Source organism: Gorilla gorilla, chromosome 2 (genome assembly GCF_029281585.2).
Source record: "Gorilla gorilla gorilla isolate KB3781 chromosome 2, NHGRI_mGorGor1-v2.1_pri, whole genome shotgun sequence".
NCBI classification, from domain to species: Eukaryota; Metazoa; Chordata; class Mammalia; order Primates; family Hominidae; genus Gorilla; species Gorilla gorilla.
The window spans coordinates 31,265,172-31,290,596 of NC_086017.1; the positions used below are offsets into that span (position 1 = coordinate 31,265,172).

General features: G+C 35.3%; 1 protein-coding gene across 8 annotated transcripts in view; it reads right to left on the reverse strand.

Moving 5' to 3' along the window:
- Window positions 1-386: 386 nt before the first annotated feature.
- The window catches only part of ZNF385D (zinc finger protein 385D), a 943,735-nt gene continuing 918,696 nt past the window's right edge, over window positions 387-25,425 (reverse strand). For 5 of the 8 annotated variants that reach the window (XM_019024765.4, XM_055383493.2, XM_019024768.4 and 2 more), the window contains 5 exons: window positions 23,899-23,955; window positions 19,184-19,417; window positions 7,673-7,851; window positions 5,921-6,022; window positions 387-3,407 (listed from right to left, as the gene is read on the reverse strand). In XM_019024765.4, coding sequence (XP_018880310.3) covers window positions 3,174-3,407; window positions 5,921-6,022; window positions 7,673-7,851; window positions 19,184-19,417; window positions 23,899-23,955 — 806 coding nt within the window. In that variant the 3' untranslated portion in view covers window positions 387-3,173. The remainder of the gene's footprint in view (window positions 3,408-5,920; window positions 6,023-7,672; window positions 7,852-19,183; window positions 19,418-23,898; window positions 23,956-25,425) is intronic. The other 3 variants (XM_019024766.4, XM_004033723.4, XM_063703651.1) reach the window with 1 other exon arrangement.

The following is a 25,425-nucleotide window of genomic DNA, read 5'->3' on the forward strand; positions in this document are numbered from 1 at the left end:
ATAAGAGAAATACAGTACCTCCCCAATGACTGTTTCCCATTTGTCTGGACGATCTGATTGAGGTGCAACAGTGCTTTTTCCAGGGGCATTTGGCTTCTGCAATGCATTTATATTTGTTTCAAATGAATCAGAGCTGCTTTCTCTATCACTTTCCTTGCCATGGTGTGATGCATGGGAAGGAATGTAAAACCATAAAGTCAGACCACCCTCAGGGATTTTCACAGCACACTGCTGACCAATCTAAATTGTGGATCTTTATTCATGAAAAAAGTTCCCTAAGGGAAAAGATACAGTTTTATGGCAGCCTGAACTATAATGGATGTTAATCTGGTATTGGTAAATATATGGAGTGTGGGGGAAACAACTCACAGAGAATCCACTGTAAGTTCTGTGGTTAGGCTTCATCCTTTATTAGGTAGTGAATAAAAGACAACTGATGCTTACAACTCCAATTTAAAAGACCATTTAAACAAAAATGGTTCCATAGTGAAGTGAGGCAGAAGGGATCCAGGTATTTCTGAGATTTCTCATATGGCTGATGGAGAAAATATGGCTGATTCGTTTGTTCCCAGCAAATCATTAAAGACAGTAATGCCTTGTGACCCAGGACACTGTGTATCCCATAGGCCCTGATTTTTAGTGGACTGGCTCATTCACTTTGGTGAAAATGGGGAAGAACAGCAAAAGCACATTTTAGTGAGACTGCATTAATTAACACTAAGTTCTCTAACAGAAAGTGAGGCTGTATCAGTTGTAAAGGTTGTTGGATAGGGACTCAGGATGATTATGGAAAATCAAAATATTTGACATAGCAGAAAAGGGAAACTAAAGTTCAAAATGGTTAGAAGCTGGTCACATGGGATACAGACAGAGCCCCAAACAACAGACTTATGGGCAACTATCCACCTGGCTGAACTACCAGGGTCTGTAGGTGAAAAAGGAAACACTTGCTAAAACTAGAGGATAGAGATGCTGGTAAATGCAAAATCACCAGATACTTTCAAAACAAATTTTAATGCTAATCAGTATATTTAACCAGAGAAGCATGGTTTGAAATTCTTTCTACCAGAATACTGATGGAACACATTATCTTCCTTTCTTCCTTCCTTCCTTTTCTTCCCTTCCCCTTCTCCTTTCCTTCCTTCCCTCCTTTCTTCCTTCCTTCCTTCCATTCTTCCTTCCTTCCTTCCTTCTTTCCTTCTTTTTTTTGTTTTTGTTTTGGTTGGTTAACAAAAGATATATAAAGCCAACTGCTTTAAAGATTCATTTATATGACAAATTTCTATAGCTAGATGGTGGAGAAGAACTCCAAAAAACCATGTTTAATGTTGAGCACCAAGCACGCTATGGTGTTTCTTAAATATAAAATGATAAATGCTAAATACCTATGTCTCAAATGGTTTCCTCTGGATTCTTTATACCTCTCCAAGGGTTACAACACTTTGAGAGCAGTTTCAGGAAGGCCACACCCAATCCTTCCCTATATTTTTAAATAGTCTTTACAAAACCTTTTCAAAAATAGTTTTTTCTCTAAACCTAAATCATGTATGTTTTGTCATTATTCTAAGTTTCAGTGTCATTGCTCCTATTAATGCAACAGACTGGCTGCATCAAACCCCACCATTTTGATAGGTATATGTCAGCTTTCTATGGGAAAAAGCAAATAGCCTTTATCACAAATTAAAGGCACAGCTATTTTTATGCCATTTGTTACCAATTTAATGATAACATGTAACACTGGATGGTTATATAATTATTTTATATAGATTTTTTCTTTTTATAACTTATTCTCTTAATCTTTCTAACATATATACAATATACATATATTTATATATACCCCTGATAAATCTTGTTTTAAAGGTAAAACATCAACTTCTTTCAGCCTGATGGTGAATATCAAAGGCTGTCAGTATTTCACAACTCCACTGGAGAAATAATTGTCGAGTGGAACTTACCAGTATTTTTTAACACTATGTCATTGGTGTGCAATTAACTCAGATTCATATTTCCTGTTGTTATTAACATTTAAATATATATTAATTGTTTATATCATGTCAGCAGGAAATCTAAAAAACAAGAAAAACCCATAAAAATAGCTAATGCTTAATTCTACCATCATACTTAAAGCAGAAACCTTTGCCTAAGAAACAACCCTACTGGTATGATATAAAGGGGATACTGCAGAGATGCAACATTCTCCGTTTTTACTGGATATGTACTAAATGAAAGATCTTTACTTTGCATTATCATGCTAGGTTATGATCCTTCATCCTTGAAACAGAAGAGTTGTACTGATTTCTTTCTTAACACTCATGATGCATGGGTTTCTCTGTTTTCAGATATAGGTTCATTATAAACACTTCCCTGTTTCCAGCAATATATCTTCAGGGTGGGAAGTTACTACTTTATAAGAAATCACCTTTATTAATGCCTCCCCCATCTCTAAGCTTAGCCCTGTTATATCTTCAAGCTAGATAGGAGGGGAGAATGCTGACCAGGGAGACCTCCATGACACCATCTGGTGTATGTTTATTTTTTGACTGCTTATTGGTATGAAATAGTTGTTCATTCTACCTTTGCAATTCTTTAAAACCTAGTGGCATAGATTGAGACACAGCACTATTGTTTTACAAGACATCTACTGTATCTACTTTTGTTGGGATAAATACCCAGTAATTGCCGTCATAGCAAGAGGACCAGCACGGGTAGTACTATTCACAGTGTTGCTTTTGTTTTTGTTTTTTTTTTCCTTTTTTTGTATGATTTTAATCTACAGAGTAAATTATTTTATATACATTGGAACCAGTTAATGCCCTTAGACAATGTATAGTTGTTTCATAAAGCAGGAAAGACAATGCAGAGGGAAATAGGTGCCCAAAAGCACAGTCACAGAGGCTTCAGAAGGTCTAGATACCACTACAAATCAATGCCGGAGATCACTTCTAAAACAATCAACGTTCAAGAGGAATGCTTTAATTTGGAGAAAATACCACTCCCTCCCTCCCACCCCCAAACCTCCCCCACTTTTTTATAACCTTTTCAATTCACTATCAAAAGTCCTGGCTCTTCAGATATACTTTAAACTATAAATAAACACTGCATAGTTCTCTTTTGTTTGTTTTGTTTTTTGTTTTTTGAAAAATTATTGCAGTACAATTACTCCTATTTGGAATTTAGTAAGGAGCAAACAGCACAGGAGTGTGGGCGGTCCGAATGGGTCCAGGAGCTGGCCGCAGGAGTGCCGGAGGAAGCGCAGAAGTCTGGAACAGTGTTGCTGCTGGAGCAGTTCGAAGACTGAAGGGGGAACTCACTGCCACTGCTGCTGCGGCTGCTGCAGCTGCTAGAGGATTTGGTAGAATTCGTGGAGCCAATGGCTTTGAAGGTTCTTTTGAAAATACTAATTTTACCTGCAAGGGAGAAAAAATATTGTAAAAAAAACATCAGTTTTGGAATTTGTACTTAAAACCCAAAATGGCAGGGAGCTTTTAAAATATAGCAGTAAACAACTATAAAGAAAAAAGCTTCACACTTGTGAACTGACAACAAAGAAAATGGGAAGTATAGAACATTTTCCCTTTGGAAGAATTGGAAGATACCTGAAAATGGCCAACCAGGAATGCTTGAAAAGTTCTCCAGAAAAGTACTCAGCAACCTTATTTTATTATATGTTTGTTGAAAATTATACTTCCAGAGTAAAGTATTCATCATGAGAAAATATAGAATATTTTTATCACCCTTTACACATACATTAACTACTAAAGAGCATATATTTCTAAAGAGATTTTTAATGCTGTCAAATGCCATTCGACTAGCCAAGGGTGTAACCTGGGTTACATAGAGAATGTTGTTTCCAATTGTATGAGGTACTATTCAAAATAAATAAAAACAATAAAATTCCACTTTCAATTGAGAAATTTAAAAAACAACCAAAAATACCTTTTCTCCCCTAAATTTTGACACGTTCCACTTTTTCTTCATGCAAATGGTAACCACATTTTCTCAATCCTTCTCTACAAAGCCAGTTCATTCTCTGGCTAGTAACATCAATAAAATACCTGTTCTCACTGAGAGAATGTTCCCATTTGTGGAGTCAGTAACATAGTCATAGTGAAGAAGGAGGGTTTGTATACTAATAGCAACACAATTTTGACTACTCTGTTTATTTAAGAACCATTCACTTGATTGTCAAAAGCTGCATCTATGCTGGACAGAGATAGCATTCAGGGTTATGACTAGTGGTGCTGAAGCACTGTGCAGAATTCTTCACCTCCCAATGCAGAGAAAATTGTGTCTTTACAGAAAGGTAAAGTAACTTTACTTTTTTAAACTTTTATTTTAAGTTCAAGGGTACATATACAGGTTTGTTATATAGGTAAATTTGTGTCATGCCTTGATGTACAGATTATTTCATCTCCCAAAATTGAGGAGGAACTTCTCCCTAACTCATTCTGTGAGGCCAGCATCATCCTGATACCAAAACCTGGCAGAGACACAACAAAAAAACAAAACTTCAGGCCAATATCCTTGATGAACATCGATGCAAAACTCAACAAAATACTGGTAAACCAAATCCAGCAGCACATCAAAAAGCTTATCCACCACAATCAATTTGGCTTTATCTCTGGGATGAGAGGTTGGTTCAACATATGCAAATCAATAATTGTGATTCATCACGTAAACAGAACTAAAGACAAAAACACATGATTATCTCAATGGATGCAGAAAAGGCTTTCAATAAAATTCAACACCCCTTCATGATAAAACTCTCAATAAACCATGTAATGAGGGAACACATCTCAAAATAATAAGAGCCGTGTATGACAAACCCACAACCAACATCATACTGTATGGGCAAAAGCTGGAAGCATTACCCTTAAAAATCAGCACAACACAAGGTGTCCTCTCTCACCACTCCTATTCAACATAGTATTGGAAGTCCTGGCCAGGGCAGTTGGGCAAGAGAAGAACATAAAGGGAATCCAGATAGGAAGAGAAGAAGTCAAACTATCCTTGTTTGCAGACAAAATGATCCTATATCTAGAAAAATCTATAGTCTTGGCCCAAAAGATCCTTAAGCTCATAAAACTTCAGCAAAGTTTCAGGATACAAAATTAAAATAACTTCATTTGAACAAAAATGGGCAATGCTACTAAACTAACAGGACAGCTTGTACTGGGGTCTCATAATAGATAATTGCAATTTTCCTTTATTTATGTTTTCATGTGTCAGCAGCACATAATAGCATCCAATAGTAATAAGATCTATTTTGAATAAATGTTTCAAAATGCACAATCTAGCTTATATTATAGAACAGTTGTTCTTAACTTTTCATTGAGCTCTGAGTCTCTCTGATGAAAGCTATGGTCACTTCAACCAGAAACAAACTAACAAAACAAAATAATATACATGTTCATCAATATTCATCTACAATGTCAGGAGGTTTCACAGGATTCCTCTAAAGTCCTACCAAAATATCCAGGTCAGGACATTATAATAGTATACTTAGCAATATGAAAAGCTTATTTGCAGTCATGGGGAGAGGAAATTCCTACAAAATATTTCCTGGGTTTTATGGAATGTCCTTGACTGTTATTCAAAATCCAAAATTGTTGAGAATACCAACAATACCAATACTTTGTCTCTTAAACACATTAAAAAAGATATACATGAATTTGTTTTTTCCTGACCTTCTTTCCAAAAGTACTAACTTACATCAAGACCAGATTTCATGGGATTACTTACTTGACTCAAAAGAGTTTAGTTTTTCTCTTTTCCCTATGATCTATGATAAATCTGAACTCAACTCAAAAAGGTAAAAGGTACTGGGCTGTGGTTAAAGGTGGCAAAATGCCAGAACAAATCAAGAAACCAATAATTCCATTTGGGAATAGAGGCTGGACTCTTGCAAAATGACACTCACCCCCAGTGGATGTGCTGTCTTCTGTAGTTTGTTGTAAGGACTGTATTTAGGTTTCGGGGGCTTCCCAGCAGCTCTGTCTTTGTGCCTTCTACTGCTAATGTGCTATTAAAAGTAATTTAAAATGACAGCTTTAAAAAAATCATCTGCAAAAACCTCTCACAAATATTGCTTTAACCTGGAGAAAGATATTCATTATTTCATGCAAGTTTCAGAAAGACAAAAATAAAAGATCATGCACTTTTGTCCTGAGATTCTGATGCCTTGAGGATATATATTTTTATGCTATCCATATATATATACTTATATATATACTATTATATATATACTTATATATATACTATTATATATATACTTATATATATACTATTATATATATACTTATATATATACTATTATATATATACTTATATATATACTATTATATATACTTATATATATACTATTATATATATACTTATATATATACTATTATATATATACGTATATATATACTATTATATATACTTATATATACTATTATATATATACTTATATATATACTATTATATATATACTTATATATATATTTATGTATATATATATATATTTTTTTTTTGAGATGGAGTCTCACTCTGCTACCCAGGCTGAAGTGCAGTGGTGCGATCTCAGCTAAGTGCAACCTCTGCCTCCCGGGTTCAAGCAATTATCTGCCTCAGCCTCCCAAGTAGCTGAGACTACAGGTGCCCACCACCATGCCCAGTTAATTCTTTGTATTTTTAGTAGAGATGGGGTTTCACCATCTTGGCCAGGCTGGTCTTGAACTCTTGACCTCTTGATACACTCGCCTCAGCGTCCCAAAGTGCTGAGATTACAGGCGTGAGCCACTGCGCCCAGCCTATTTTAGTGTATTTTTAAACAAATAGTAGTGTCTTTTTTTTTCCTAGCTTTTCTTCTTATCACTACACACATCTCTTCTTTTTTTTTTTTTGAAAAACATTTACAAAGGAAAGGAATGTCTAAAGGAATTTTACATGCAAATAAACAAAGATGCCCAGGAACGAATGAATTTATTTCCATACTAATGTTTATCCTCACATTTGTACAGTCAAATGTCAAACCCTTAAATTCTAAAGATAAATAACTAAGGTGCATAAAATCAGCAAAATATTGTACATATATACAAAACAAAATACAACATGCGTGCTGAACCTTTAGCTGGCAATGTATAAATGATCTCTTTGGAAGACTATTCATAGTAAAAATGAACACGACATGATTAGTCATTCCTATTGCAGGTGGCTGTAAGATCTAAACATACAGAACAACACCATATAATAAAACACATAAAATGAAAGAATAGCTCAGTATAAAATTACTCGTAGCACGTAAATATCTAAACAAAACGGAATACTGCAAGTTGATCTTTAAAGAAAATCAACACTTTTGAGTGAAAAATCTGGTAGAGAAAAGACCTGATATCCCTTCTCCACCTACTCTTCATATACAAGAATAGTAAAAACTCACTGCCAACAATTTCTGAAAGGTTCTAGAATCTATTACATTTTAGTATTTCCTCAAGTAACTAAAATAAGTATAAATAAATCAGAACAGTGAAGGGAAGATAAGTGGGTTAACAGATGGGCAGATGGAGGGATGGATGAATAGATGGGTGAATGGGACAGAAAGACAGAAATAAAAAGGAAGGAAGCACACACATCCTGCTTATAAGGCTGTCCCTTGTTGGTTTTCATTCCTAGAATACGTGCCGTTTACCTGTTTAAGTTGCGTTTCCGAGTTGACGTGCACATCACAGATTTCACAGTGAAATGTTTTATTTTGGAGGCCTGTGTTTCCTTTATTAACAGGTCCTTTGCCTTTCACTCCTGCCCTAGGAAAGGCTTTGATAGTGCCACTTCCATTCCGGGCTTCTAACATGGTTTTGTGCTTAGTACCTGTCAGGAATATTGAAATGAAGGAAGGAAAGGAGGGAGGAAAGAAGGGAGGGAGAGAAGGAGGTGGGATGGGAGGGAAAAAAATCTTAGCTAGTATATACCTTTAAGAAACAGTACAATAACAAAATCTGATGCCTCATTTTAGTGCAGTTTTTCCTGGCATTATGGGCAGAAGTATATACATGATACAGCAGACTGTAACAATGTGCTTTCATCGCTTTATATAATGTCATTAAATTATTCATTTTTTTTCTAACGCTCCGCATTACAAACAAGCACCGTTAGTATAGTAACTAAACTTTAGAGTCCTGAGGGGAAATGAAATGGGTGTGACTTCATTTCATTTCCTCTTGATACTAACAAGACATAAATGATACCTGATGAGGAAGAGTCATTTATTTGCTAAAGATATAGCTGGAGGTGATGTGTAACAAGTGTAATCAGTTTAAACATGGTGTGTTTATAGAAGTGGCACTAATTAAATACCCACTTTCTAAACAGAATACAATCAAGCTTTCGTGGCTATGTATTTTAGGTTCAAAGAGAGAGTAATAGTATAAACAGCTTAATGACTCTGAAAAACAAATCCATATTAGAATAGTGAAGCCCACACAGGTGGGCTATGTAAACAAATGACCAAGAAGATGAGGGGTGGACTCGTAACCCAAGCATATACACGATGGATAACTGCTTCCTTTTAATAAACAAATAACATCTTCAGGCCTTCACACATCATTCATGTAACTCTAATTGTCAACCGTTAACAACCCATTTGTGTTTTGTTTTCTTGAGATCACTGTAGTTACATACTGTTCATAATGGCAGTTTTCTCTGAAAATTTTGCACAAAATTTCTTTTTTTTAGAGTTGATAAGTATTCTTCATTTTTTTCACTTGGTCATGTGTTTTTTCTGTGACATTTTCGTTTATAATCATTTGTGTTCTTTCTGCCATTCTGATTTTAGAAATATTTGGTAGTAGTTTCCCCTGCCTACTTGAATGGATTAGATTGTACGTTCTGCAACCATTAAAGAAATGATTCCTAACTTCTGAGTTACAGGCCAGCTTCCCAGAACCACTAAATGTTAATGAGGAAAATATATTGTGAAGGGCACTCGAGGTCACTGCAGATCACATTATATTAAGTAAGGGACAACAAATAAATTAAACAGGTTTCTAGCCACATGTTTCCCTTCTTCAAAATGATTACTTTTTACTGAGTCCGATGTAAAAAGTATTCATTCTTACAACCTAGATGGCCTATTTTAAATATCCATATTCTTTTCCATTCTTATTAAAATGTTCATATTTCAACACATTAGAGAAAGGAAAAAGTCCATATCTCGCAGGAAGATAGGACGAATTGAAACGTGGAACCAGAGAACTGCTCCAGTGTAATGACTGTGATGCTTCACGGGAGCTTATTTCAGTCACCTCCTTTGCAATATAGTGAGCACAAATGCTTTCCACTGCAGCTGCAAATGACATAAGTGGGAGCTGAAGATGACATAAGTGGGAGGAGGGCAAAGAAAAAATAGTCCTAGGGAGCAAGAAACAAAATATGTAAATGATTATGAAAACTTCTTTATCCTAACAGATGATTTCATACAGAATGTTTCTATGCAGCTCCTTCAGTGACACTGAGAAGCATTATTAGTAGGGCTAGTTTAGTTTATGAATGCTTAAGAAGTTAGTTGGAGATTGACCCTCATCCTGATTTTCTTGAGGCATTCCAAATTCACTTTTGGTTAATATCATCTGTGATTGGTAGCTGGTGTTTCATAGGTGGAAGCTGAATGGGTCCAAATACTATTTTAACCTATTCAATAATATTTAAGTAGTTTATGTTGATTGGGAAGAGAAAAAAGCCAGACATAGGTGGCTTGTCGCAGCATTGAGTATTAAGTATTCAGGAGATAACGGAAAATTTAAGAGATTTGGCCCCAATAGTAGGGCTTAGCAATAGCATGCAAAGATTCAGAAAATATGGTGCTTCTCAGAATATCTTTGGCAAGCTAAGACCCATCTATGTCATGTTTTTTAGAGGAAGAATAGAAATGGGACATATGTGAACATTTTAGAAATACCCATCTTTTCAGAAAGTCATTGGGTTGTTCGAATTATTATTTAAGTATAGTCTCTCCATAGAAGCTAGAAAAGATAGGACAATTAAATATACCCATACCTTATAAACATACACTTACACACACATGCACATGCACACACACACAGGTATATATATGATTAAAAATGTGGCAACATTGGGGAAGGGAACTTCAATTAATAACGATTGAGTCTAGGGTTACTATTCACCATTAAATGGAGTAGAACTTTTAAACAGTGTAACCTCATACATTTAGTAACATATTGTCAATCATAATTCAATAACTATTAGATAGTTTTATAAGATCTTAAGGCTTGAGTAGGCAGTAAGTGTAGCTGTATTTCCTCCAAATACAGCTAAAATTTAGGAAAATGTATTCTTAATTATAAAGCATTTAAATTTATGAGATAAAATGTGCATTAATAATATAAACATAATTAGTATTAGAAGAACCCCTTTGTATTAAATCTGTAATATGTTTCAGATACTGTGCTAACTTTTTTACCTGCTCACAGCCACCCTATGAGCTGGGTGCTATTATTATCCCCATTTAGGAGATAATAAACTGAGACTCAGAAAGACTAAGTTACTAGCTCGTGGTCACTAAGCAAGCATTACTTGAAGTCCCTGGCAGAAAGAAAGTAGATTTCTAGCTAAGTTCCTTAGAAATTCACTAAGAATTTCTAAGCCACCTGAATTCAGTTACACACAAATCTTTAATTTTCTATTTTGTTAATACTGTCTTTTCTAAACTTGGAATTTGAGTCTACAATTCTCCTTCCATCCCCCCACCCCCACCCCCTGCTTTTTCTCATAATGCTTTTTTTGCTGAGCAGAGTGCCACGAATGGTGACACTTTGCGAAGATATGGCTCTGTGTGGCCGGTGGTCTCCTCTGGTTTCAACATCATGTAAACATCTTGCAAGGCTGTCCCTTCTTTTGTGATGGCTCAGCTAGGCACTCATAAGTCTACTTCTGCACTACATTCCTTCCTCTGAGGAGAGACTCTGCAAGGAGCTAAGTGGACTGTTTTTCTTTTATCACTTTTAAAAGGCTGGTACTGACAAATACCTTCACCTGAAGCTTCGTGATTTCTGAAAGGTGAAATCATACTCCAACCACAGTCTAAATTCAGCACGGCATAAGGCTCCAAGAAATCCTACTTTTTTTTTTTTTTTTTTTTTTTTTTTGCTTTCTGCTTAATTGTTCGTTTTGGAGTATTTGGGGGAAAGATACATATTACGCTTAAAATCAAGTTAATATGGGGGCAAGGGGCTAGACTTCCCTTTCGTTTCCCATCATTCTTACAATTCCTCTTTTTAGCTGGCTTTCAAGTTTGGTACTGGCATAAAGGAAAGATAGGTAAACAAGAAAACTGGCAAATGACTAAAAAGTTAAATAAATCATACATTAGAAATAATTTATTAGGTCATAAGATAAATTTAAAAAAAATTTTAAGAAAAAACCCCCTCATTTCACCAACAAGAGGTATATAAAAATATTAATAATAGTTATCATGTACCAGTCTTTTATATTCTATCTGTACATGTGCATTTTAAAAAGTTGGAATAAGTTAAAGTGGCTTTGCATAAAATTCCTGTGAAATTATATATATACTTTTAGAAACGCACAGGATTTTTAATGACAGCATAGACTTGTAATACACCGAGATGATATATTTAACCATTATCTACTATTAGACATTTGTATTATTTCCCTTTATTTCCCTATATAATTATGTTGTAATGAGCATCCTACTCATTAAATCTTTTATCACATTTTTGATTGTTTCCTTGGGATAGCTTTTCATAAGTGGTATTATAGGGACAAAGAATATAACTATTTTTAAGTCTCTCGATTCAAAGTGCCAAATTATTTTCTAAGAATTACAAAGAAAGTTTCAGAGGGGTTTACTTTATAGGGAAATCTAGTTGGCATAGTCTGAAAAATTTGCCCCTCTCTAAAATAAATTTGAATACCTTTAAGTTTAGTTTTTCAGAAGGCCCATTAAATACTATTTAATAGCATTTGACTAGATTTTTAACAAACTCATACAATTGCCAGCAATAATTTAGTTACCATCATATTGACAAGTTCAATGATTCAGCTTATAAATGGGCAGTAAAGTGGTCAGTCTCCATACAAACAGCAAAATGCAAAGCTGTTTTTTTTTTTTTTTTGCTAAGGTGTTTATTTATGATATTTGGTATAATAGCATTATAACTCTTGTGTGTACTAAGGAAGGAAAGCTCTCTCAAATCTACATACCTGGAATGTGTAATTAGCATCAAACGCCTCCATGTGTTCTTTTGAAAATCTCTAAATATCAAGTTAACATTTTATTATGTTGACCTCCTATACAGTAGCATTTTCCATGTTAATTTTTTCCTAAAGAAGAAAACTTTGGTTTACATTATCAGAATATCAACAAACATTAAGCACCTGGAATGGCATCTAGGTATCAGGTGACCAAATATTGCCCCAAATAAGAAAAAAAAAAAAATTCTATCATTTCTGTTAGTTCCTTGGTTGAAAGTAATTCACTGATTTACCAGTAATATATCCAAAGTCCAATTTGGAAAGGTGAAAATGGAGACAAAGAAAACAAGAAGTCTAAAACAGAGGAAAAAATAAGCATGCTTTTTTCAGAAATGATCCTGGAGGGAAAGCTCTGAAGTCATTATGGGGTAGGAGACAAGCTGCACAATGGACCCTGTGACCAAAGGAAACCCAGGGAAGAGCTCTGCAGGCTGAGGGACCCAATGGGCAGAACACATGGCTTATCTGATAGTGGAGACAAATGTGAGAAATAATATAGCAGCAAGCCTTGAAATTCCAGCCTGTGAAGAGAAATATCAGACATCCAGAAAGCTTTTTTTATCCATAATGCCCTGAAAGTGTGACTATAGAAAACACTAAGGCTCTCCCCCGCTTCTCCAGACACACACTGAAAAATCTTTATATGCACCCATTTCTTCTCCTTAAAAACAAGGCCCTTCCTTAAGGCCATGGAAAATACCACATTGCTTTTATATCCATTCCCCAAGAAAGCCTAGTGAAAGGTCTTAAACTTATTAACATGCAACAATTAATAAATGGACAAATTAATCACACTTCCATAGTATAATTGTAACATAATGCTGTCTTATTTATAAAAACAGTGCTTTTGTTTGCATTTTGTGTAAACTAGTTTTATTTTTTATTTTGTTAATGAAAGCAACAGATGTTCTTGCTAGAAAATTCAAAGAGCACAAAAGAATATAAAGTAAAAAGCAAAAGCCTACCCACCTATCAACTTTAAGCTCCAAGTCCTCAGTAGTAACACATTTTCACATGTATACTTTCAGAAATGTTTTAAATATCAGTGATTTTATATGAGGCATAGATGGGAAAAATGACCCAGGTTGAACTTTCCACTGTTTTGCACTTGAAACCTCATTTAACAAGAATAGTCATATAAAACAACATAGCCAGAAAATGCATCTTGACACATTTCTGAAGTCACTCATTCTGGTTGTTAATCAGTGAGAAGTCATAAAATGTGAAATTAGTAAACTCTAAATGCTCACAGTGATGTAATAATTCTTATTATTAGGTAATATACCTGAAATCATTTACTATCAAAATCCCCCAAACATATTATTTATGAATTATAGCTCTAGTACCTAGAAACTTCTGTGATGATAAAAATATTCTATATCTATACAAATGTATGGCTAATATGGTAGCCATTAGCCATGTGTAGCTCTTAACCACTTGAGATGAGGGCACCACAACAGAGAAATGGGACTGGCAATTAATTTCAATTTAAATAGCCACCTGAGGCTAGTGGCTGCCATTTTAGATAGTACAGCTCCAATATTCAAATATGCCCTGTATGGCCATGTGGAGCACAGGGAGTTATAAGGCTGTTTTCTTCATCATTTGTAGAAAGTTTAAAGAAGTTACAACAGAAGAATTGTGATAGATGAGTCTCTATCTTTATTTTCAATTAAAGGGAAGCCTTATCATTACCCTAGAAGATGTTGAATGGAAGTGGCAAACAATCTTTGGGCCTTAATAGCAATAAGGTCATGAACACTAACCACAGCTGAATGGCTTAAATGAGCTTTTCACATGAAGCAAGTATGTATTTCACTTCTGAACACAGAGTCACAATTAGACATGGACTTCTTGAAGACAATGACTAGGTCTTGCTCATAGTTGTATTCTCTGTGTCTAACACATAGTAGATAATCAAGGAAAATTAACTGGGGTATTAGATATCAATACAGATTGATGAACAAATACAACCTTTTTTTTCATTTGTAAAAAGAAAGTTATGAGCTCAGGCTCTAGAATTGTGCAGGACAGATTTTGCCTCCATTAGCTGTGTGAGCTTAGGTTTCTTTGTGCTTCAATGTCCTCATTTATTTTGAAAAAGGAAATTATCTGCTCTATTGAAATGTATTAAATGCATTTATTGTTTTAAGGATTATTCTTGACACTTTGATCTGCTCAACAAATTTTAATCAATCTTCTCATCCTTCTTTTTTACATTGTTGCTTTTGTTAAGGCAAAAGTTTAGAACCCTCTGAGCATTTTAAAATTTAGTAAAGTCTGTTATTTGATAACTATCTTTTCTGCATATTGAAACTTGGTGAGGGGATAGAATAAACTCTGTCTAGAGATATAAGACAAAAACTAGAATGTGTTTAGCAAAAATTATCCAATGTTGCTAAATTAGTAATGAGCTTTAACTACAAACGATCTCAAAGGTTTTTTTCTTTTTTTCTTTCAAATTATACAGAGAAAACCATCAAAATTAGCTAAGCAGAGCACTACCTACTAGGATATTTGGGGGAATTTTTTTTGTGGGGGGAAATTTTTTTAAAGAAAAAGAAAAACACATCTTTTGTAGTATTTGTATCTATAGCATATAAGTCAAGGGAAGGGCTTCCAAATCTCTTTAAAAGACTATGTCCTCTTAAGGTGTTTAAAAAATTCTTAGACTGTTGTAAACACCACTAGTTAGCTCAAAAGAGGTACTTCCCTTTCCAAATTAAAAAAAAAAAAATCAAAGTAGGAATGCCTCTGTTCAAATCCTGTATTCCAATCTTATGGAATATATATCAATTAATTGCAACTTCAAATGGTTACACACTAGTGAAAAATCAAAGGGAAAGCGAATGAAAGAACACAATTGATCCCCAAATAATGCCAGGAGCAGCTGTGGTCATACTAATAATCATGACATAATATTTGATCCTTAAAAATGCCATTATGGCTTCTTAACTCCATTAGCAACAGAGAAAGAGAAAGACAGATAGAAAGACAGATATATACAAAGGCCCAGAGAGGACAACTGACTTGCCCAGGTCCATATAGAAATGTTTTCTGCATATCTGGGGGCAAAATTGAACTCTTATCACTTCTAGTCCATTCTGCTGTCCTATATCACCGATAGTGTTTAATGGAAGTTGCAGTCCCAAAATTTGGCTGTGGTCATTTGTTTAGAATTCAGAATGCATTTTCTAAGATTGAAAAACACGTTTTGAAAGATCATTGGCTTTCCCCTCATAGATGCACATTTCTATACTTAATGCTACAGACCCTATTTTATGTATATAATGTGTTTCTAAAGGGGAAAAACAAGAAAAACAATTAGAACTATTATTCGGATGCAAGGGAAACATTTCCCCACCCTGCAGCCTGGCTGCTTCAGATCAGAATTGGCCTTCAAACCTGGTTCCCTGAAAACACAATCCAATCTTAACACTGGCTTTCTAGTATCTGGCTCTGAATGAAAGCAGAGAAGTGTTTCTGAAGCACTATTAGAGGGGCAGGGATAAGTGTAGGAGACAGTGGAGTTCTAAAGGTGGGGCATTGATTGCTGTCTTCTCCAAATGCAGACAATAGTGGGGTATATTTAAAGAGAATTTAGAAAACAACAATTAAATGAACTGAATGGCCTAGGCAAACTACTTTCTACCAGCACTATGATCTGGCAACTCTAAATAACGTCAGTGATAAAGGACTACTCCCTAAAAAATATTTTGTTAGTCTATATTTTAAACAATTAATGTGGTTACCATTAAGATTTAGTGTATATTAAATTCGCAGATTTTTATTACTTATCTTATAATTGACACCACATGAGCTCCAGACACACACAAATTCAGTAACAAGTTTTTGTGTCATTAGTAAGTTCATAACAGTTCCAAATACTTTGAGCTCACTAAGGGCCCGGTTCATTCATTTAAGCCCTGTGGTATTACATCTTTTTTAAAAAATGTAAACATTAGGTTATAAGTTAACAATGATAGCACAGTGATTATAAATATGAAGAAATAGAATCGGAATTAATTTAATTCTGTCATTTTTCATGACCAATAGAAGTTTTGATGTTTAACACAGTGAAACGGAGTGCAGGCCAGAAGTCTAAGTTTCATTTGGTCAGCCCCAATTGTTCAACTTGGTAATTGGCTAAATCATGCATTCCGTTTGGGCTGCCTTCCTTTCCCTCTTTCTTTTATCCACTCCCTTAACCTCCTTCACCTCCCTAAGAAACTATTTGCCCTCAAATCCTTGTCTCCAAATCTGCTTTTGAGGGAGTCCAAACTGAAACACACCACAATGATCATATGATGAATCCTACATCTCTGGCTAGTATTCCTGGCAGAAGAGCAGGTATCTCTAGATTTTCTCTTCTTTATTTTGTTCCCTGGATTTCCCCATACCACACCCTAGGGAGAAGATACAGAGGGAGCCAGTATGCATGTGGCAGTTGTTTAGTGCAGATAAGATTGCATTCACATTTGTCCACATCTGGAAGAAATCCTAGACATGGTGAGCCTTGCAACACTGTTCAAGTTACAAATAATAGAGCTGAATCTGAAGATCAAAAATGGTGGGCAGAGGGGGTCAAACAGCATCTATTTATGTGTCTTTTCTTCTTCCCTTGCTACCTTTAGTCCTGACACAGCTTGCTAGTGCAAGTCTAAGGAGAGCTCTAAAATGAGCATTAGGCCAGCATTTTGGAGTGGGTTCTTTTCAAACAGAAAAAGATCTCAGATGCAGGAGGGAAAATACAGGGAAAAGGCAACCCAAGGAGCAGCTTAGAAAGAAGGCGAGTGGCTGTAGTCCACCGATTAGGCCTAAGGTTCAGAGAGAACACTCTTATAAGGGAATTCAAGTAAAGGGTGACAGCCACATTTCACCTCCTTAAACTCTTGGATAAGATTGTTATAATAGTTCTCAGCTCTGCCTGCAAAACACTGAAGTTTTATTTATTTATTTTTCTCCAAAAACGACAGCTTCCCATGACTTGGATATAATAATCAGAATCCCTGGGCATAGCGCTTGGGTACATACATTTTTAAAGCTCTGGGGTAATTTTGACACACAAAGTAGAGATAAGGACCTGGAAGTAGAATAGGAAAAATGTTGCCCTAATTTGACAAGTAATTCCTTCTTTGTTTCTTAATCAGATGTTTCTAATAATAATTCAAGAAGAACAACTCCCAATTTTTATTTTTTTTTTTGAGACAGGGTCTCACTGTCAGCCAGGCTGGAGTGCAGTGGCGCGATCATGGCTCATTGTAGCCTCAACCTCCTAGGTTCAAGAGATCCTCTCACCTCAGCCTGCTGAGTAGCTGCAACTACAGGCACATGCCACCATGCCCAGCTAACATTTTTTTTCATAATTTTTTGTGGAGATGGGGGTCTCCCTTTGTTGCCCAGGCTGGTCTCAAATTCCTGGTCTCAAATGATTCTCCTACCCCAGCTGCCAAAGTGTTGAGATTACAGGTGTAAAACACCACACCCCACCAAAATTCTTGATAAACTCTAGTCTCAAAGGACATGGTGTGTTTATCTGTCAAAATTGATGCTTTCTCAAAATGAATGTGTTTCTTAGTCACTATGCGGAATGACCAAGGATTCTTGAGAAATAAATGGACGACCAATGATGTTTATACTCTCCCAAATATCTTGCGTTCAAGAAGAAATGTATTTGCATGAATAAACACATGGAAAATCTGCAAGGTATAGATTCTACCTTAAGGCCAGGTACTTTTCTGTGTTTCTTAGTACCTGAACTCATGAACTCTCTCATTACAACTAACGTTATATGCTGGAGGAAGGTATGTGTCGAAGAAATTATTCTCCATCTGCTATTACTCCTTAGAGTCTTGAAGTCAATACTTGAATATTACCAGTGCAGCACAATGACTGGTCAATGACTCAACATACAGCTGCAATATTAACTCAGGGTATGATTCACAGATGATCCTTTTTCTATTATAGTTGCTGACAGAGTCCTGGCAATGAACCCAGTCTTTTTGAGAAAAGTTGATCTTGGCAATGAATCCAGTCTTTAGAGAAAAGCTGATCATTGTTTGCGAGAGTGTGTGTGTGTGTGTGTGTGTGTACACACAGATGAGGGTGTATATATATACACACATACAGAGCAGCAAGATGGAACCAAAATATATGGGTATATTGGGAGAGCATTTTATCCTGGCTTGTCAGTATTCCAGTATTTTTCTCCCTGCTATGAGAATTAGTGTTGAAGTCAGACAGATCTGGGTTCAAATCATGGTTCTGTCACTTAATTGGTTATGTTCTGTGCCTTCTCTGAGCTTCAAACAATTGAAAAGAATAACGTTTTTAAGCTACTGCAAAGTTGTTGGAAAGAGTAACTAAAAAGAGTACATTTAGAAATCACATCTGAATGGGCACATAATAAACACTTTTTTAAGTTTAATTGTCCAGGTTCCATAGATTTAGCCCAAATAACATTATTTTTTTCATAAAAATCAAAATAGAGGGGTTTTAACCAAAGGTGCTTAGAGTCATGCAACTACACATTTTGCGACAATATTATGGGTACAGTTTTAGAAAATGTCATTTAGATGCAAATGCATGGAAATAAATAAACAAACTAGAAATCATATAAATGCAAAACAGATTTTAGGATTATATTTCATTTTATCTCCTAATGTTTAATAACACACACACACACACACACACACACACACACCATGGACTTCAAGCCCTGGAAACCACCCCTTGCCCCTATATAAATGACACTTCGCTCGTCATTTTTATTTTTTAATGGTTAATGATTTCCATGTAATAATTGCCAGTTTTCCTCTACCCCTTTGTCCCCTGCTGCAAAAGATCTAATCTATTCAGAGGAAGATAATTGCAGAGCTGTTGAAACAAAAAAGAAATCGCTGCATCTCACCACTGTTGTGCGCCTCCAGCTGCGAGGCAGAGTTGACAGCAACCTTGCATAGCGAACAGTAAAGAAGCCGTTTTGCCTTTTCTTCCTCGGTCTCAGTAGAAGGACATGAGCTATTGCCAGTGGCTGTCGTTGGGCTTTTTTCCACTTTAGAGGTGATCTCAGTTGTCATAACACTGCTTTTGCGGATTTCCACAGTTGTCGTCGTTGATATTGCTGGTGTCCCTGCAGTACCGTCTGTATTCAAAATAACACAGAAAAAAGGGGGAAAAACAATGGTATTATCTTTCCCTATTCAGGAATGTATCATGAATATTGCATTCTGCTTATAATGATAAGAGCAGCTAGCAATTGCTGTTTGTCAAGGATGCATCAATCACCTCATAAAAAAATTCACATAGATGACCATATTTAATTTCACGTATTAAAATAACACTTTCAGATGATTCTTGAACATCAACATAAATACAAGTTAAAAATATTCTATGGGGTAAATATCCACAAATTTCTCTTGTTAACACATAGCCTTAGTACAACAATATTTATAATATATTGTAGTCTCTCAATACATATTTCTAAATGGCTTTTTCTAGATTTTTTAAACAATTAAAATAGAAGATAAATGCTTTTAAGATACTTTGATTTTTCTTTACTACTTATCTATTTTACTTCTGTCTTTCATTGTTTCTTTTTTTAATTAAAAAACAGGTACAGATCCTTTTGCAAATGCTTATACAAAAAAAAAAAAAAACTGGAACCCTGATGCCATAATTGCTTTGACCAGATCAACAGTTCAGAAAATCATTGCTCTATTTGCAAAGAGTTACAATTCAACACAAGGTACAAAAATCATCAATATTAAAAGAAGAAGAATACTAGTCTAGCATATCTATTAAATACATGCCCTGTACCAAGCTGTACGCAGGGAGTTTGTGGCAAAAATATTCAGACATCAATAGCCACTATTCACAAGGAATTCGCAGGATGGCCACACCATGCTGTTGTCACATTGTTTTAAGAGTTAAATGATCATGAAAATGTTGATGTACTGTAACTCTACAACCCTTCTGGCTCTAAAGTCTGATGCTAAATCTGGAGAGATCAATCTCCAAAGTAAAACTACCCTGTCTTAACTTTACTTGGGTATGCACAGCTCCCCTTCCAAATATGCCAATCACTGTTACGTTAGCTATGTTTGGCATACCCAATAACAAATTGCAGATAAGCTCTACACTCATATCCTATCTACCCATATACTACTTTTTTGCCTCTCAGCTAGTTCTTAACTTCCTCTCCAAAATATTCCTAGGCTGCCTCTCCAGCTACATCTGCTATTGAAGCTGTCTCTCATTCCATATACTGCTATGGTCACTATCTAATGCTACACTGAAAAGTCCATGATAAAGAGACTTGGCAAGGATGTGAGGACCAGTGGTCTGTCTGCAGTTATGTGTTGTCTGCATAAATGCTTACTTCTTGTTAGTTCATTACTACCAAGAGTTGACTGCAGCTACAGAATGACTCTTAACTGGGATATCCCCTTTCATCCAGGCATAGGGGTGAAAATATGGGTGAGGTTTTTTTATTGCTTTTCTAAATAGGGCATCAGAAACACTAGTCAACAAAAAGAGAAATGAATCCTTGTTGAAGGGCTGTTGTATTAAAAAAAACTCATCTGGATCTTGTTTTCTTTGCCTGACACTTCACACACTTTCAATCACTTATTTACCTGCTAAGATCATCAAGTAAGTCTCTTTCAGTGTCATAAAGAACATTCACCTACCAAGTTTTCAAAATCATGCTGCAAATCTGTGTCTCATGGCTAGAGAAAAATAAGTAAAATTACCCTAACACTAAGTTTTGTCACTAGAATACATTTATTCCCTTGCACACTGAAAGGTCCACTCCCTGATTAGTTTTTATTTGCCTGTTAATGTTCCATTATTAAAATATGAAGTAACTGCCAAAAAATATCTCTGACAACCTAGAGATGGAATAAAACATGACAACTTTAAGGTGGTGCCATAGCTGATTATTGCCCCCTATATACCAGAAATGATTGTTTGAAAGCATGTGTGTATGTATCTGTGAATAAACAACAAGTAGCTAATTTGTGAAGTGTTTTACATACTTAAAATAATTGTACATACTTATAAAATAATTCCATTTTTTATTGTATAAATTGTATGTATTTATAAAGTAATTCCACAGTACAGAGCTGCAAAAATGAGAAAACTCTAGAAGTTAAGAAAATTTCCCAAGGACACAAAAGTAGTATATTGTGAGCCCGAGCCAAGCATTTCATGGAACAAGAAAATCAGATTTTGAGGCAAAAAAAAAAAAAAAAAAAGCTGGGAATGATACTCTTGGCCATGACTGTGATTCTCCATAGTAAGGTCACAGGGAGCAGTGGGCTAAAACCACTAAATTGTTCTTAGGATCAGCTCTATCAGGAGTGATAACCATAAATACAGATATTATATTTAAACTTAGTTTGGCCACACACTGAAGCCAGCGTGACACTGTAGGTATTTACTTCATTGAAATCTACTATGGTAAAGATTTCCCTAGTAATACCCTGCTCTAACAACTTTTCCTCTGGATTGACTTGGTCTTAATCTGAAAATGGCACATAGTATAGATCATAGTAATCCTAAACTAACTTTCCTATTTATAGTGCAATTTGTTAACAAAAGCATAGAATAAACAAAACCATGAATCTTTCGATTCCTGTGACATCTACATTAGTGTTTCTCTGACCCCAGAGGATAATGTACATTTAAACCAAAGACAACAGAAGATTAGAGACATCAGATTCTCTGTGCCTAGGGCTTAGTGAAGTATTAACATTTCTTAAGGCAAGTTCCTTGCATGAGACAGGCTTAGGGGAATTAATAACAACACTCAACTTCTGGTGTGTCTACTTTCTGGAATACTTTTGACCACATAGCTAACCATAAATTTGTTATTTTCTAAGCATGTAGTTAGTGTGAAAGAAATAAAAAGTTATATTTTTTATCTTAAATTTAATATGTAGAACTTGACTCCATAAAGATAGGAATACTATTAATTTATAAGTAGTAATGGATTTTTCACTTACCTTTTAACAGTGATAAAGGGGTGTTTTTTAAACCAAGAAAGTAAGGTAAATATATTTTAGCATTATGACTTATTCAAAGAAAGTCATCTGTTCTATACAATGCCTACATATAGCAAAGAAGTTTACTTTAATATGGTACATTAAATTACCAGTTATAAATAATTATTGTCCACACATTAAAATAGAATCTTAAATGAATGATAATGTTAACAGCAGCATATACCCTTGACATGATGCGATGAAAATTACCTCTGTGGGCTTCCTTCTCGTAACCCCTGTCTAACCATGAGAAAAACAGAAAACAAACCTAAACTTAAGGACATTTATCAAATTCCTGACCAGTACTCCTCAAAACTAGCAAGGCTATCAAAACAAGGAAAGTGTGCAGAACTATCACAGTCTAGAGGAGCCTAAGGAAATATGAGAAATCAGTGTAACATGGGATCCTGAATGAGATTCTAGGGCAAAAGAACATTAGGTAAAAACTTGGAAAATCAAATAAAGAATGGGCTTTAGTTAAACTAATGTATGAATACTGATTCATTAGTTGTGATAAATGTACAACATTAATGTGAGATGTTAACAATAAGAGAAGCTTGATGCAGGGTATATGGGAACTTTCTGATATATTCTTGTATCTTCTCTGCAAATCTAAAACTATTCTAGAGTTAAAGTTTATTACTTTAAGAAAAACAGAATTATAACCAGTCAACAAATGGTGCATCATTCAAGTTACTTTGTAGAATCATAGTCAGAAAGAAGCTTAATGGCTTTATAGCATAGTTTTCTTAATTTTTAGATAGAGAAGTTTCAGGAAATTTCTCAGGGTCACATAGTGCTCTGAGATAATAACTAAGACTTGACATTGTATCTCCCAATGCCAAATCTGGTGCGTATTATCTTACCTGCAGTTACTCATGCACTCAAACTTTATTACATCAACATTTATTAAGGAACTATTTTGTGCTAAGTTCTGTCCCAAGCCACTGGGGATAAGAAGGCCAATAAACATAGATCATTTACTTAGTGGCAGAATAGTTTATGAGACATCCCATAAAGACTTGAAATAATAACTATTATTATAAACTTCTTAATCTGCTTTATTCTTTGCTATATTCTTGCACTTATACTTGGCATGAAATGGGCACTCAATAAATATTGAGAGAAAACAATGAATAAACTAATAATAGCTAATCATCGTGGAAGCACTTTTAAAAGTATTTACAAGTATTAACTCATAAAAAACAAGAGGTGCACAACATTTGTATTATCATCATAGCAACAAAACTGAGGTATGGAGAAATTTGGGAACTTGCCCAACGCCAGAGCTGCCAACAGGTAACACAATGATTTGAACACAGTCTGGCTCAGTTGCATGTGCTCTTCATTTGTTTTTTATTGTTTAAAATTTAATTTTTTATAAAATAATTTGAATTCGTCCTGATTTATTATGCATGCTGAAAGACAACATCTTAAACATTTGACTATAAAAGAAACTAAGCGTGGCCCAAGCTAGAGTCAATTATGTATATCCAAATACCATAATGCTAAGGTATTAAGTTGCTTAAAATCATTTAGAAGGAGGAAAGAAAAGGAAAACCTATAGCTCTCAACTAACCTCTTGTGCAGAATGGTAAGAATAAACCACAGGGCTTCATTGCACCTTTTTTTCCCCCTGCAAAAGATGAGAAAGTAGGAAAACGATTCGCTTTTCTTACTGTTTCCCAAAGGCTCATTCAGATTTCTTTGCACTACTCTACCAAAGACTCTGGAACAATATATGTGACAAGGAGTTAAAAATAATGGGTGAAATTCAGTGAGAAGAGAAAGATTTGAGATGGTTTGGGCTTGCATTTCTGTGCCATTTTTCTGCCAGCGCCCTGTAGCAAATATTCATTACTGCAACTGTCACTATTTGGCTTTGGCATCAAAACAGGTTGCTAATACGTTGTGGAATGGGGCTTCAGTTGAGAATAAAAGGAAACATCAGTATTCAAAGTGGCCCATTTGTGACCTTCATCTTGTATAAAAACACTGTAAATACTTCTTTAAAAAAATCCATAAAGCATAAGAAAGGATTCCAAAAAATATCAACACTTGAATTTTGGATAGTAACATGGAGCAGCCAAGTTACATGGTCTGGGCAAGAAATTTATTCCTCTGGTTACAGACTTCATAACTCCAGTGGAAAAACCATAGGTGAGTTACTAGAGTTTCCTCTCAGGTAACAGGGATTAGTGTTATAACCCAAAGATGCTCATCATGTTTTCCTGTAGATTGAAGGCTCAGAATTACATCTGATTTATTTTCTTCTTTCCTATGTGAATTTAAGTCTCACTCAGACTTGCTAGGAAATGAAGAAAACAGCTGCTTCCTCATAAATATGCTGACATTCTGAAGTAGAAAAAGGTGCCTCTGACCAAAAACAAAAACAAAAACAAACCACCAGTCTTTAGAAATTATTCCTGGTGGTTTCTTTTCTACCACTTTTATCTCATTTAACTAAAATTTATTGAGCCCATAGCACACTCTTAGACCCAGGCAGGAATGGCCTTGGCACTGGGCTGTGCTTAAAAGTCCCTTTATTTGTGGGTTTTTTTTTTTTCTTGTAAAATAAAAAAAGTTTCTACAGGGTTCTGTAACCAATTGAGCAGATGGGAATTATGGGAAAGGGAAGTGAGAATTGAACTGGGTGCCCCAAAGGCCAGAGTACAGAGGCTGGGAGTTCATAAGTGTGTGTGCACACTTATGAGTGTATGTGTCTATGTGTATGCATGTGCATGTATGGCTATATGTGTATATCTGTGTATAAGTGTGTGTGCATGTGTGTGTGTTGAGAGGTTGGAAGATATCACAACTTCTATCTGGAAACCAGAGAAAGAGTGGCTGTTTTTGTACACAGTATGTATTTGGCCACCCCAAATCACAAAAATGTATGTCTAAGCAGAAAAAGTCCCCCTGCTCTGAATTCCTCACTCCCATCTGCTAGAGTGGTATAGCTGTAGAAAGTGCTTTAAACTGCCTAGAAATCCCAAAGCCACCAAATGAGGCTGTGGAGAAATCAAGTGCTCCACTCCACTTTGCAGGGTACCTGATTTGGGTAGGTCCAGTCACCAGCCAGAAGTTCTGGCTTTGGGCACTGCTT